The 15,505-nt window shown below is 39.9% G+C and overlaps 1 protein-coding gene across 2 annotated transcripts; it reads left to right on the top strand.

Moving 5' to 3' along the window:
- The first annotated feature begins 395 nt into the window (after positions 1 to 395).
- LOC119539869 (glutathione S-transferase A4-like) lies at positions 396 to 14,489 on the top strand. 2 transcript variants are annotated; one of them, XM_037843708.1, is made up of 7 exons: positions 396 to 449; positions 2,516 to 2,622; positions 3,762 to 3,813; positions 7,667 to 7,799; positions 10,040 to 10,181; positions 11,876 to 12,007; positions 14,227 to 14,489. In XM_037843708.1, the coding sequence occupies exons 2-7, from the start codon at positions 2,536 to 2,538 to the stop codon at positions 14,347 to 14,349; spliced, it is 669 nt and encodes a 222-aa protein (XP_037699636.1). In that variant the 5' UTR covers positions 396 to 449; positions 2,516 to 2,535; the 3' UTR covers positions 14,350 to 14,489. The 2 variants fall into 2 exon arrangements, with proteins under 2 accessions (XP_037699636.1, XP_037699635.1); XM_037843707.1 differs by lacking the exon at positions 396 to 449 and having other exon boundaries at positions 2,407 to 2,622.
- Positions 14,490 to 15,505: the final 1,016 nt, after the last annotated feature.

Below are 15,505 nucleotides of genomic sequence, written 5' to 3' on the forward strand. Positions count from 1 at the left end.
TTGGTTATCCAAATCAGGTTTTCCCAGACCAGAACAGGCTCAGGTCCCAGAGGGAAGAAATATTCAGTATCTGGTTTCCCTGAGGGTGTGTCTTAGAAAATTGCTCCACCCTGTGATGCCTCAGGTCACTGTGCTTTTCTGCCCAGCAGGTGATGCCTGTTAGCCTATAATTCTTGACTGGTGTGAGGAGGTGTGGCCGTGTTCCCCCAGGCTCTGGGTTCTGGTTCTGAATGGAAAGGGCCCCACCCCTTTCCTCCTAGAGAAGACAGACCCCCCAGGTGGAGGTCATTAGCATTTCAATGGTCTCCCTCTCTGCTTGTGCTGTCTCCACCCTTCCCCGAGTCACAGACCTGGAAACTGAAAAAGACTGGGGCTTTCTCCACTGAGCTGAAAAAGAAACGGACAGTCTCCTTCAGACCCAGTCCAAGGCGACCCTCCGGATCTCCAAGGTCAGTCATCACCCAAAGCCTCTGTCTGTTTTTTGGGGATTCGTAACTGTTGTGAACAGTTCACACTCGCTACTTAAAACCCCAGTTGGAGAACAGCTGAGCTATATTCGTTTACTGGGAGAAAGCTTCTCTCTGGCACCACAAGGCTTTGCAGCTCAGGCTATGGGGGAGGGGATCTCGCGACTTGGATCGGCAGGTTTTACTTACAGATTTTATGCTGTGTTCTCAGGCATTCCTCCCAATTCAGGTTGGTGTATGATGAGTGGATGGTCTCGTTTGTCCCCCCGCAGTTATTCTGGATTATTTACTAGTTGTTTCTGGTTTTTTGTAGTTGTTCCAGGGGGACTACTTAGCTTCCACTCCTCTCTATGGCGCCATCATGCCCAACCTGCAAGGTTCATTTTAAGATTTGTTAGTAGTGACAGTCTGGGCCTAAACATAGTTTCTCTATGCAGGGACTTTTGGCTAGTGAAAGTGCCTTTTAAATTTAATTTAAAAATTCAATTTAACTTTTTTAAATTAAAAATTTAATTTTTCATTAAATTTAAGTGCCACCACAGGACAATAGGTTGGACAATTTTTAGGGAACTGCTAAAATTTTCAACATGCAGTAGATGAAGGAGCAAATTAAAGGGGTTGAATCCTGAGTGCAACCTAATGTAGGTAGTGCTGAGGGATAACAAGACCATAGCAGAAAGTAAATTAAACATCTCTAAGAATTAAACTGTAAATGCAACATACGAGAACAAGACAGTTTGGGAAAGAATGGCTTCCAAACACCTGCACTACCCTGTGAGTCTGGTTGGCTTAGTTGTTACCTGATTGTGGGTAGTGTCAGCTAAATTTCTTGTCATAAACAGATTACAGATAATCTGGGTTTTGTTTGTTTGTTTGTTTTTTACTTTCTTGTGCATTTTGCTAGTGTAGGCAGCCATTCTCAAGTCAAATGCCAGCTAGGAAATGATATGTGGCAGTTGGGGAGCTTACAGGGCTGGGAACCAAGGTAAGTGCAGCCTCTTGAAGCTGAGGTCAAAGAGCTTCTCAATGTGGGGAACTGATGCTTTCTGAGTATCCTAATCCACAGCAGCATAAACACTGCCAGCAGCTGGTATTTTTTGCTGTTTCATGAAGATTGCATTGCTGCATTTGGGGTGGGAGCATCAAACGTGAAAAAGACCCAAGGATCTGCTAACCTGCTACAAGGCTTTAGTATTTTCAAAACACTTTACCTTTATTTTGTCTCATTTGAACATCTGAGTAATCCTGTGAGATAGACAGGGGTCACTAACAGAACTGCCTCTGCTACTCTTGCAACAATGGGGCAAGAAGTGTTACTGGGTAGTTTTGCTTTATCACTGTATTCTCCTTTAAAAGGATGGAGATCACCCAGTGTAATTCTTCCCAATTACAGATGAGGAAGTGAAGGCAGACAGAGGTTTAGTGAATGGGGTCTAAGGTTACCCAGCTCCTTGGTCCCAGGTAAGGACTAAAATCCTGGTGCTGTCTAGTTCCACATCTGGGCTTGTCCCAGATCTCAGGACAGGCTTGTGAGAGAAATGAAAGTGTGTCCCAGTTTCCACCAAACATGTCTGTCCAAATGGGCTGCCTCCTTGCTGCTTTTAGAAAAGAGTTTCTTTTGCAGGATAATTCAGGAAACCATTATACAAACACTCATTCCTTTCTCAAAATACCAGAAGCAGCCTTTCAAATCTGCAGAATACCTTGACACCCTCATGTTTTCTTCTATTGTGACATAGAGCATACATACAGAATGCAAGAACGCTTATGTACAGTCTAAAGATTAATTACTAATTCTGCTCAAGAAATAGAACATGGTCGGCATCCCAGAAATGCCCCATGCCCCTCCCCAGTCACAACCCCCATTTTAACTACTGTCTTGCTTCTGTGATCATTATTTTGTTGCTTTCTTCATACTTTCATCTCATATGTATGCCTCTTTAAACAATCGTTTAGTTTTGTCACTTTTGGAATTGTTATAAATGGAGACATACTATATTCTAGGTATTAGCATGTTCTTTAAATGTATTTTCTTATTTTCCCTTCAGAAAACCCTGACCCAGAAGTCATGGCAGCCAAACCCAAGCTCTACTACTTTCATGGCCGGGGCAAGATGGAGTCGATCCGCTGGCTGCTGGCTGCAGCTGGAGTGGAGGTTGGTTCCTGACTGGGAAAAGGAAGGAGGGTAATTCGAGACAGAATGAAGTAGATGCTTCCCCCTTTAGAATTCAGGACAGGTGCCTCCAGGGGTGTCCATTCCTTCCCTTTCCAAATCATAATCCTGTGTTTAACTTGGTAGTAGAGGGAAGATATCCAGGGAGCTTTATAGGGGTGAAAAGATCTTGGATGTTAAGGCAAAGGAAAGAGAGGAGACCCACCTCTGAATCATGTGTTCACTGCGTCTGGCTGAAGAATTTTCAGGGACTTTCCAGCTCTGCCTTAGCACCTCAGTAGTGTTCTACGCCTGGCTGCCAACCTGAACCTTAGGCCGGCTCCAGTCTGACATCCCCTTGAACTGTCCCCTCAATGGTCAGCCCCACAGGAATCTTCCCTTGAATCTGAATTTCTGCCCACAGACTCTCCCATAGATTTTCGCTACGGACTTGGAAATACGTTTCTTTAAGGCATAGACTTCCTTTTTCCCTATTTGAATCCTTACCTTCTCTGATTTCCCTTTGTTTAAAAAGTGATTGAATCATTTGAATTGTGTTGAAGGGAAGCTTCTCCCCAGGTTCCTTAAAGTCCTGGATGTTCTCCCCTAACACTGATCACCTTACCCCAACTCCCATCTCAAGATTTGGGAGGTAAAAATATCTCTCCTTCCCACAAAAGTTTTAGAAACTCCATCAATAGATTATGACAACCTCACTTGAGTAATGGTCTTTGGATTCCTTTCATTGAACATATGAGCATCAAAGGGAGATTTAATTTGTCCTGATACCAAGGGAGAATAACACCGACGATGGAGAAGAAAGAAAGGAGAGGAAAAGGAAGAGGAAAAATCATTGCGGAGGTTGGAGAAAGCCATCGGGTTGGGGAGAGGGAAAAGCCAAGGTGAAGAAAAATAAAAATATGAATAGGGGGTTGGGGTATCCTTTTAAAAGGATGCCAGTTCCATGCCATTTGAACCTAATCTATACATATGTTCTGTCAGAATTTTCAGCTATGTGGTAACTGATAGCTTTGTGTTTCCTTTTTAAATTTTCATTCTGGAAGCCATTGTGTATTCTATCATGCTAGCATTTCTTTTTGCATTCTTTAACATTTTACAATGTCCCTCTGTCCTTTATCTAGTTTGAAGAAGAATTTATTGAAACAAGAGAACAACATGAAAAGTTGAAGAAGGGTGAGTCAAGATTTATTCAATGTTATCTTGTTGGAAAATAGCAATTTGTTTCTTGAAATTTTCATTTTGATATAAAATACTGGACTCTAAAATGAAAGATTTTAGCAAAGGCAATCACATGTCATGACTGCTGACATTAATTGTTCACAGTGTCCTTGGCACAGAGCTAAGTTTGTCATATGCAGGGTCTCTCCTTAGCCTTCATAAAAGTTTCTCAAGTAGGTTATCAGTTAGATATGATAGCTGTGGGGGGACCTAGTGCAAATTGGCTCAGCACTCCCACTCCCATCAAAGAATTCCTAAATACTGATCCAGCAGGTGGGAGTAGAGAGGAGAAGTGGGAGAGTGAATCTGACCTAAGACATTTTCTAGTTCTCATGGTTCATACCCACTTTTCCATGGAGGTCTGAGTAGATTAACAAAAGCCATTTTATCAGGTTGCAACTGTAGAATCAAGGCTGTGGAGAAGATCCAAATTTGCTTAAATTGATCTAAGAAGAGGTCCTTACAGTTATCCAGAAAAATGTCCCACACTGAGAGAAAAGACCAGTACTTTTGTAGTACTTAAACTTCCAACAGCCATAATGTTATTTTCCTTATCTAAGGAAATTGGACAAGGCCCACTGTTGCTGATAAAGAAACATGAAATTAACACAAATTATTTTTAAGAAGGGCTTTTGACCAATAATCAACAGACCTGCCACTTACAAACTGTATGTCTTTGGGCAATGCCCTTAGTGTCTCTGCATCCCTGCTTCCCTATCAAGAGAAAAAAATCTCTACTGTCACAATGTACCAAATGTTATTGACTGGGAAGACCTGGTTTCCCCATCTCAATTCTTTCCTAGGAACTTTATTATCTGGAATCCCCCTGATGTTCCTCTTCTTCTTTATAGCCCACTCCACCCCAAATGAGGACAGTCACACTGATACATAGCAGGAGTTAAGTACATATTTATTGAATAAATAAATGCATTTACTTCCATAAACTCTTCCCTGGTGATTCTGGCAGGAAGTGGCTCCCTAAGAGCCTCCTGAGAGAGCAACTAGACCAGGAGTCAGGAAGCCACGTCTGTTGGCTTAGCTGTCCCCTGACTGTGTGAGTTTGGGCAAGTTACCTTCATCTTCCTTGGCTTCCACAGTGCCTTCCTCTAGAACATGAGGGGCGTGAACTAAAGGATCTCAAAGATGCTTTCTTGCAACAATGATCTGAGATTTTTTAAATCCCTCTGAAGAAGATTGTTATCACCTGGCAGCAAGCATCTTTTCTAATTGACTTTTTTTTAATTTTGAAAAATTTTGAATTTTGAAAAAAATTCAAAGTTATATGAACAATGCTAGCCCCACACACAGAATTCCATCATACCCTGACCCCCTCCCCCGATAGCTCAATGCACCAACTTTAACATGCTGTCACATCGCTATTTCTTTCCCTCCCTCCCTCCCTCACTCCCTATCTATCATCCATCATCTATTGCTTTGTCTTCTGAACATGAGAGTAAGCTGCACACATCATTGAAGGATACACTATAATTCACATATACACTTCCCATGAACAAGAACATTCTTTTATACAATTCCATTAAGCACAGCTAAGAAGTACAAGAGATTTAACAATGATACAAAGCTTACATTCTATATTTCCTTCTCCCTATGTCTCAACTGTGTCCCTTTGAGCCAGTGCGCGCCATCCCTCAAGGGAAGCCCCGGGCAGCTGGGCCGTGTGGCGGCGTGCTCTCAGCCTGAAGCAAAAATGGCTGAATGGGGTGTCTCAGCCCCTTCCTCCTCCCACAGCTCCTCCTTCCCAGCTCCGGGACAACTGGCGGGGCTCTGGGCTGTGGACACGGCCCCAGGCAGGAGTTTATCCAGCCCTCCGGGGTGCCAGCTACTAGCCACGGGGTTTCTTTCTGCTTCCAGCTCTCCCCTCCATTCCCCGGACCAAGGGTATCTGCAGCGGGCTATCTTCCCGGCCAGACACCGAGAGGCCGGCCCAGCCCCCTCTTGCTGTATTTTACTGTGTGGTTCCCACAATCACAGCTGCAGCTGCTCCTGGGTTTTTCCTTTTTTTTTTTTTTTTTCCAAAAGAGCCAGCCCGTCTCCAAACGCTGAACCCTGGCTTCCCCAGACCGCCACACGGCTGCGGGACTTCCAGCCAGCTTACTCGCTCGTTTCAGAATGCCTACTCCCAGTTTCACCAAGTATACGGCCCCTGTGGAACTAGCAGAACTTGTCCAGCTGGCGCATCGCTGTAACCAGTATTCTGGGTCACTTTCTGGTTTTTAGCTAGTGTTTTTCACGGAGGCATTTTTTCGCCCTGTCTCAGATAGCTGCCGTCTTAGTTTCTCTTTCTCTAATTGACTTTTGTTTTACTAAAAAGCACCAACACAGTGCCAGGCTTTTAGATGCTCATTCAATCGAACAAATTTAGAAACAAGTTCAATAAATGGAGGTTTTTTAGCTTCTGCATAAATAATAGTACTGATATTTCCAAAGCATGGTCTCAAGCATGATCTTAACCAAAGAAACTCAGAAACGTGGACAGGACAGATACGTTACAGATCAGAATATAGGCTCAGACAAGTTAAAGCTTAGCCGAAAGTTTTACAAGTAGACAGGGACTCTGGCTCGTCTGAAAAATTGTCACTGATCCCTGGGGCTATGTTCTCTCCTCATATTCTACTGCATCTCATTCATTCAAGTGAGAACAGTATTAGAAGTTGGGAAAATTAATTGTGGCCTTTGTCAATGCACCATTGAAGTCTGGGTCCTATCCTGGGTCAAGTTAGTTATTCCTTATTCTCAACAATGTGCAGGCATATTAGAAGTTTAAAACTTATTCATTTGTTCAAGCCCCCATGAAAATAGCACCATTTATAGTTCTATCTTAAAATGCATTATTTATATAAGCTGTCATTCACAAAGAAGAGAACTTTATTTTACTGAGCATTGATAACTCATTGATGACTGGCAGTATGTGTTGTTTTACTTATGCTATATCATTTCATCCTTTAAAATTTGCTCAAAGTCACATGGCTGGCAAGTGCTAAAGCTGGCATTAAAACCTGGTCTTCTTGACTTCAGAGCCTGGGTTCTGTCTGCTCTATCCATTCTGTAGCTGTGCAGACCTAGAATGGTCCCTAATGTGCTTTTAAAGAATTCAGACTCCCAGACCTCACCACTCATCAGAATATCTGGAAAGTGGTATGGGCATTTTTTTTTTTTTAGAGAAGTTGTGGGTTTACAAAAAAATCATGCATAAAATACACGGTTCCCATATACCCACCTGTTATTGACACATTGCATTGGTGTGGTACATTTGTTACAATTGATGAAAGCATATTTTTGTAACTGTACTATTAACCCTAGTCCACAATTTAACTTAGGGTTTACTGTTTGTGTTGTGCAGTTCCATGTATTTTTAAAAATTTTAAATCTAGTAACATATTTACAGCCTGAAATTTACCCTTTTAAACCACATTTAAATATATAATTCAGTGCTGTTAATTACATTCACATGTTATGGGGTGGGTAGTTTTTAACAACTCCCTCCAAGATTTGTTACTTATATACTCTAAACTTTGAAAACCAGAATAAGTTATACTACAACCTAGTTATAGTAAATGTAGAAAGTCTTAAATAATAATCATGGTTAGCAAATGCAAAAAATGCATGAAGGCATCAAACAAACCCAAAATTTTACATGGTTGACATTTCCTCAACAACTGGGGACTTGAACTCACCACTTCGGATGAAAAGTAATAAACGCTTCCATAAAATTAGAATTGGACTCTCTTGCAGACTCACTACAACCATGGAAGGAGAATACCTTAACCTTTCTTTGCTTAAACCACAGAGGGGCGCCTGCTTTTCGACCAAGTGCCTTTGGTTGAAATGGATGGACTGCGGCTCACACAGACTAGAGCCATCCTCAGCTACATTGCTGCCAAGTACAACTTGTACGGGAAGGACCTGAAGGAGACAGCCAGGTACTGCAGGGTTCACGTCTGTGCTTGATTCTTATCCAAGCTTCGGGGTCCTGGACCAATTGAGACCTGGTCCAGGTACAGCCTTTCAGGCTGGGCTGAGAGGAGAAGGCAAGAGAGAAAAAGGGGAGCTGCTCCTTCTAGGCCTGGTGTGTCCTGGGCAGAACTCTGAATAAATACCCTAGGCCTCCACTTTCTGTGTGGTACTCACAGAGATGTGCATTCAGTTTCTCATAGTCTCTCCCTACTCCTAAAGAAATCCACCCTCAGAAAAGAATTTAGTAAATTTTCTCCATGAAGGTGGAAATGACTGATTCAAATGTACATTGAGCATTGTAGCAGTGATCTGTTGCCACAAATAATGTCTTATAACAAATGACCTCAAAACACAGTGACTTAATAAGTGTTTGTATCACTTACCAGTCTGTGGGTCAGCTGTGTGGGTTTGCTGATCTGGGCCAGGCTCAACTTAGCTGCACTCACTCATATATCTGCAGTCATCAAGTAGTCAGCTAGGTGGCTCAGATTTGGGGTTTGACTGTCCATCAGTTGGGGTGATGGGGGCAAACAGGCCATGTGTCTCTCATCCACTCATCCTGCACTTTTTCTCATAGCAGCTAGGCAGAGCTCTAAGAGAGAGTGTAGAAGCACACAGGACTGTTAAATTCTAGACTCAGAACTGGTACCTCATCATTTCTACCACATTCTATTGATCAAAGCAAGTCACAAGGGCAGCTGAACTCCATCTATTGATACCAACAAGGTTTATAGCTATTTTTTTGCTATCTGTGCACTGCAAGCATCTATACGGTGTGCACTGTGCTAGGCCTGGTTTAGCATGATTTGGTTTTACTCCCAGGAAAAATTTAGTTTAACAGGAGGTACGTAGACTTAAGACAAAACAAAAACTTGCAACCCATACTTTGAAAGTGATCACTGTTACATATATACATTAAAGTTCACAATAAAAAAATGCATTAAAAAAGAATCACACACACAAAAAAACTTGCAACCTTAACCTTTTATCTAGGTCCAGGGCCAAGAAGCATTTTTAGTGGTCCCTAAAATCTCATCTCCATAGCATGGTCACAGTGGGATTGTCAGTATACATACAAGACATGGTGGAAGAAAGCCCCAAGCTAATCGCTCAGAAAAAAAAGGAGAGAAAGAGGCAGTATAGCACAAGAATGAGCAAAGTCCATAGCAAGCAAAGCCCATCCCAAATTTTCCATATCTCCATCTTTTAAGCAGATCTAGTCTTTCCAACTTGCAATCCCAAAGGTTTAGGGCAAGAGAGGAGGCAATTTCAAACAGTGTACAATCAGAACCCTTTTATAACAATGTAAATAAGTCCTAATAAGTAAAAGCAATCTGTTTTTCATTGTTATGATACATGTTTTTAATTGGTTTTAAAAATCTCCATTTTTTTCCCCATGAAATATATCCTAAGCTATAGGTAGAGTCATTAATATTCTTTTCTCAGTCTATAAACCAAAATAGACTTAAGCAAGTGGATAGGTGACAATTGATTTATAATCAAGATAGGACAATGAACATAAATTATTCTTCAATATACCATTAAAAAGAAAAACAAAGACTACAGAAGATTATTACATAAAATTTCTTGGCAAATTAGCACATAGTGGGGGATACAAAGACACAGAACCCTCAAAAATTTGCAAACTAATTGCAGAGATAGCTGCACAGTGTGGTTGCACCAACAGGCTGATAATATAATTATTCGTTTTTTTTTTTAATAATCTTGTTTTTTGTACTGCTTGCCAGTGAAAGGAAAATTTTAAAGGGAATGAAATAGAGCTGTTTGAGTGACTAAGAAGGTAAACTTTTTTTTCTCAGTTGCCAGATCAACAAGAGATCTGCAAAATTGCCTATCTTCTCTAAATAAGTGAAGAGGTTCTGGTACTTATAGTTTTGCACTTTTAGTAAATGTCATTTAGTTCAATTTTTAAAACTATAATAATAATACAATTATTTGTTTCTGGTAGATTTCAACTTGAAGGCATTCGTTACTTCCTTTTTACATACGTTTACTCAACAAACATTCCCAAAGCACCAACTCTGCCTCGGTTACTTGGCTGACTCTGGTCCCAGTAATCATTCCTGAAAGTGGGTGTTTAAGGGGGCAGTGGAAAATGGTTTGTCCCAATATCTATAGCAGTGTCGGATGGGAAAACCTTTACTTAAAGGTTTCTGTGAATGAGAGTCAGATGGTGTTTTGTCAGGATCAATATGTATGCTGATGGCACATTGGAACTGATGATGATGATTGCATTGATGGCGTTCAAACTGCCTGAGGAAAAAGAGGAGAGCATTGCTTCAGTCCTGAAGAAAGCTAAAAACTGTTACTTTCCCGTCTTTGAAAAGGTAGGCTGCTGGGACCCCGGGCTTTCACATTTCCTTTTGCTGGTAAGAATAAGGAAAGAGTGAATATCTGAAAAAGCAGAGGCTATGTTGGAGCTTTACTGCTTTGGAACCAAAATTTTAATAAGGATTCCAGAAGAAATAACAGGTAAAATCACAGAGCCTTCAACAAAACAAAATTGGAATCAACCAATTGGATTCAAAGTATAGAGCTTTTCTGGTCTGATTTTACAAAGAAGCCATCAGCCCAAGGCATCACCACCCTGAGTTCACTGTGTCTGGTTTTTCTTTAGGTTTAGTATTGGAGACATATCATGCCTCAATCAAAAGACAAATCATCTTCAAGTGACAAGTTTTCTTAAGTTGTTCTGGAGTAAATATCAAATTACAAATGCACTCATAATCCTTCTCGCAAGCTTCCAAACCTTGAAGAGAGCCTTCAATGTGATAGGAGGGCTTGTTAGCATAGCATTCCACAAATAAAAGGTTTCCTGGGCAAAAGAATTCTGTGATCTTTAGCCTCAATTTTAGCCTTGGGAAATAATGATTTATTATTGACTAGCTATCATAAAGAATTCTATCAGGACTAGACAAGTAAACTCCTGTTTGTCTAGGGATAATGTGTAGTGTTGTTGAAATACCTTACAAATTAAAAACAAACATACATAATTAAGTCATAGCATTACGTGCTCTTTATCATGCTACTGATTTTGGGGTGTTGATCTTGAACCTGCCACTTTGCTAAATTCATTTATTAGCTCTATGAGCTTTGCTGTGGATTTTTCAGGATTTTCTGTATATGCAATCATGTCATCTGCAAATAGTGGAAGTTTCACTTCTTTTCCAATTTAGATGCCTTTTATTTCTTTTTTTTTTTTTTTTGCCTACTTGCTGTGGCAAGATTTCCAATACAATGTTGAATAGCAGCAGTGACAGTGGGCATCCTTGTCTTGTTTCAGATCTTAGAGGGAAAGCTTTCGGTCCTTCACCATTGCATGTGATGTTAGCCATGGGTTTTTCATATGTGCTCTTTATCATGTATATCTGTTGGGGTATTTTCATTTTTGCCTTGACTGGGACACTCTAGGAGTCACTGATTGTAAACATTTTTTCTTTAATACTAATACAATTTTATTCTTGTATGTCTCACAAAGAGAGATGTGGTATCTGAATTTGCCTTTGTTCCTTACTCATGAGGTAAATTTACATTTTGTGCATCAGCTAGTAAAAGCTGTGCCCGAGGAATTTTTATCTTCAATTTTCACTGGATAGTGAAAAATTAGCTTTCATGTGGCTCAGATTTCGGCTTCTGATATCTCATTGGTGAATTCATTCTGCTTTTGTTATTGCATCCTGACTCCAGCTAATTGTGGCTTTTGTGCCTCCTTGTTCTGGTGGGAAAAGTTTTATTTAAGCAACTCCAGGTTTGTTACAGAGAGCCTGGTTCCAGCACTTCACCACCCAATGGGCCTTGAAAATCTGACCAATTAATTGCCAAAAGGATTGTGCCAATTTATCACAGTGTGTAAGAGTGTTGGTTTCATCATGTCCTTGCCAGTATTGGAGATTATAAAAAAAAAGATTCTTTAGAAAATCTGATCTGTACAAAAGCTTACATGCTTTTCTGAGTGTTTAGCCAGGCAAAATCAAAATAGTCCTTTACTAACTCAACATTCTTTGTCACTTTCTTTCTGTAGATTTTGGAAGACCATGGAGAGGATTTTCTTGTTGGCAACAAATTCAGCTGGGCAGACATACAGCTGATAGAAGCTATTTTAATGGTGGAAGAACTCAATGCTTCTGTTCTTTCTGACTTCCCTCACCTACAGGTAATGATTAAAAAATCATTGCCTTCCCATTCTGACTATCCTCTGCTCGCACTATGTGATCTTTTAGGAAATAAAACCTGTGGAGGGAGAAAGAATAGATTAGTTTGATTTCTAATGTTGAGCATTTAGTGCTATCTTCTTTATTATGCTTTTGATAATTTTTGAAGGCAAAGCAAGGCTGATGAGTCTTATTGCTTCCCTCCCCAGCCCTTTCAGTCTTTCTGCTTCTGGGGCCCCCATGCAGTCCCTCGTTTGTTCAGAGCTTCTGCTCGGCTGGCTCTGCCCGGTTCCTGTTGAATTGTCCCAAATCTTAGACCCTTCCCCCTGTCTTCTGCCACTGCCAAACCTACCTGGCCTCTGTTCCAGTTACTTAGAGACCTTTAATCTAATAGGTGATCGTGGGTTTTATAGTTTAAGAATAGCTTGTTCTTACTCCAGGGCCCCTCAGACCCCCAAAACCCCTCATGCCCTTGGATGGGGAGGAAGACAAGATTTGGCCTCACTGTTTCTTCCTGGAAAACCCGAGCAAAGAACCTGATGAAAAAGGAAATAAAAATTTTATTAACAAACTATACAGAAATTAATGGAAACAAGAATTAAAACTACCAGCACTTCTAGCATGCCAGCACAAAAATGCAGAAAAAGACCAAAATAAACCTAAATAAAGTAAGACTATTAATAAAGATCATAGCAAAAATGAATTAGAACACAAAATAATAAATAAACTTAAATGTGATAACCTTAAACTTAAAAAAAAAAGAACAGTTTGTTCTTAAAACAAAAGAAACACAAGTTTATGGTAGCTACATTAGACGTGTATATAAGCCATAAGAAGAAAAGAAAAAAAAACCCAAATAACCCCATATTCCTACCAGCCAAATGTTAATGCTTTAGACTTCCTGACCTATTACTTTGCATTTTTCCTCAAAATAGGATCACACTAAATTTCGTTTGTGGCCTGCTTTTCAATTTTTTTCCTCTTATCATGAATATATTTACATGTCAACAAATATTCAGCAATATAATTTTATTTTATTTTTATTGGGAAATAAAAATACATTTAAAAAACAAAAAAGGAAAAAAGGCATAAATTAAGAAGTCTCATTCCCACCACTGCTCTTCCACCTTCCCACTGCCATAATCATTTTTATTGGTTTCTTGCGCATCTGTCTAGTGTTCCTATTTATGTAGACATAAAAAAAGAATATATTTTCTTATTGCCTCCCCCTTACTTACACAAAAGATAAAATAGTATATATTCTGTTCTGCACCAGAATTTTAAATTTAACTGTGCATTCTGGAGATTTTTCCCTGTCAATACAGAGACCTTCCTCATGACTTTTTATGTATACTACCATTTTAAATTACTTCATTATATTCCTGATAGGAATATTACATAATTTACATAATCAGTTTCCTTTCCTGGAGACATAAGTTATTTTCAATTTTTACTTTTTGCATTCTTATGGCTATTTCTTTACTCACACCCATATTTATTCTCTTATAATAAAACTCCTAAAACAGGAGTTGATAAGTCAAAGCACATGGATTTTTAGGACTTTTAATATGTACTGTTGTTTGTGACAATGATTTTTTATTGAGATAAAGTTCACATAACAAAATCAATCACTTAAAAATGTACAATTCAGTGGCATTTAGTACATTCACAGTGTTGTACAACCATCACCTATCTACTTCCAAAACATTTTCATCATCCCCAAAAGAAACCCAATACCATTAAGCAACCACTCCCCATTTCTCCCCTCCCCCCAACTCCTGGCAACTACTAATCTGCTTTATGTCTCTATGCATTTCCCTCTTTTAAACCTTTCATATAAATGAAATCATACAGTATGTGACCTTCTGTGTCTGTCTTCTCAAGGTTCATCCAATGTTGTGGTATGTATTGATATTTCACTCCTTTTTACAGCTGAATAATATTCTGTTGTATCGTTTTGCTTATCCATTTCATTAGTTGGTGTGTTGTCCCCTTTTGGCAACAATGATCTTTAGTAAGGTAATTAAACTTGTGAACCACTCCGACAACTGTATTTCATTCCCAGTAGACATTCAGTGAACAGGTTTTGAGGGATTAACTCAGATTCATCACACTGGTCTCCAGAAGCTCACAGTCTAAGCACCTTCCTCTCATGACAAAATTCTCATTCTTAGAGGTTGTGACGGTTGCTGAGACCTGATTTTACTGTTTTTCATTTCAGGCATTTAAAACCAAAATCAGCAACATCCCAACAATTAAGAAGTTTCTGCAGCCTGGGAGTCAGAGAAAGCCACCCCCGGACAGCCGCTATGTTGAAGTCGTCAGGAACATTTTGCAGTTCTAGTGACCAGCAGACTTTATGGCGCCAACAGTGGTGATTCAATGGCACCATCGGCACACGCCATCTGTAGTGGATAACTAAAGCCAATGGTAGATACTAGGGGTAGAGCATCTGAAAAAAACAAGAGCTGGCTGCCATCAATGACAAATGCCAATTAAATGTAATATAAAACCATTCTTGATGTGTGAAGTATTTTCAGTTTGTCCATTTGGGATGATGGTCCACAACTTTTATGAAATCAGTGTCCTGTGTAAATAAATAGGAGGCAGGTATATTTAGGGCAGTGGCTTACATAAAGCCCTGTTTTTGCTGTGTGCATTAAGATCAGAATAGTTGGGGTAGGAGTGACTATAGATTTGGGGGACCAGATCTCCCCTACTCTTACCCTGATGCTGAGTACCTGTGGTAGAAAGAAATGGCAAGTGACAGATTGGGAGGAAGAGGATGGCTGAGGCCAGGAAATCCTGGGGGTAGGGGTGAGGAGGCAAAGAATGTTCAGGGAATACCATCTTGAAAACTAAGCAAATGTGGAGAATTAGATGACCCCCTTCCACCTAATGTAGCTGGAGACTTTTGTTTGTTTGTTTTGTTTTTTATTAAATTCAGTTTTATTGAGATATATTCACATACCATACAGTCATCCATGGTGAACAATCAACTGTTCACAGTACTATCATATTGTTGTGCATTCATCACCCCAATCTATTTTTAAACATTTTCCTTATAGCAAAAAGAATAAGAATAAAAAAGAAAAGTAAGAATGAACATCCAAATCATCCCCCTCATCCCACCCTATTTTTCATTTAGTTTTTGGCCCCATTTTTCTACTTATCTATCCATACACTGGATAAAGGAAGTGTGATTCACAAGGTTTTTACAATCACACTGTCATCCATTGTAAGCTACATTGCTCTACACTCATCTTCAAGAGTCGAGGCTACTGGGTTGCAGTTTGATAATTCCAGGTATTTACTTCTAGCTGTTCCAAAACATTAAAACCTAAAAAGGGTTATCTATTTAGTGGGGAAGAATGCCCACCAGAGTGACCTCTTGACTCCACTTGAAATCTCTCAGCCAGTGAAACCTTACTTTGTTTCCTTTCATATCCCCCTTTTGGTCAAGAAGATGTTTTCAACCCACAATGCCAGGTCCAGATTCA

This window comes from Choloepus didactylus, chromosome 7 (genome assembly GCF_015220235.1).
Source record: "Choloepus didactylus isolate mChoDid1 chromosome 7, mChoDid1.pri, whole genome shotgun sequence".
Classification (NCBI taxonomy): Eukaryota; Metazoa; Chordata; class Mammalia; order Pilosa; family Megalonychidae; genus Choloepus; species Choloepus didactylus.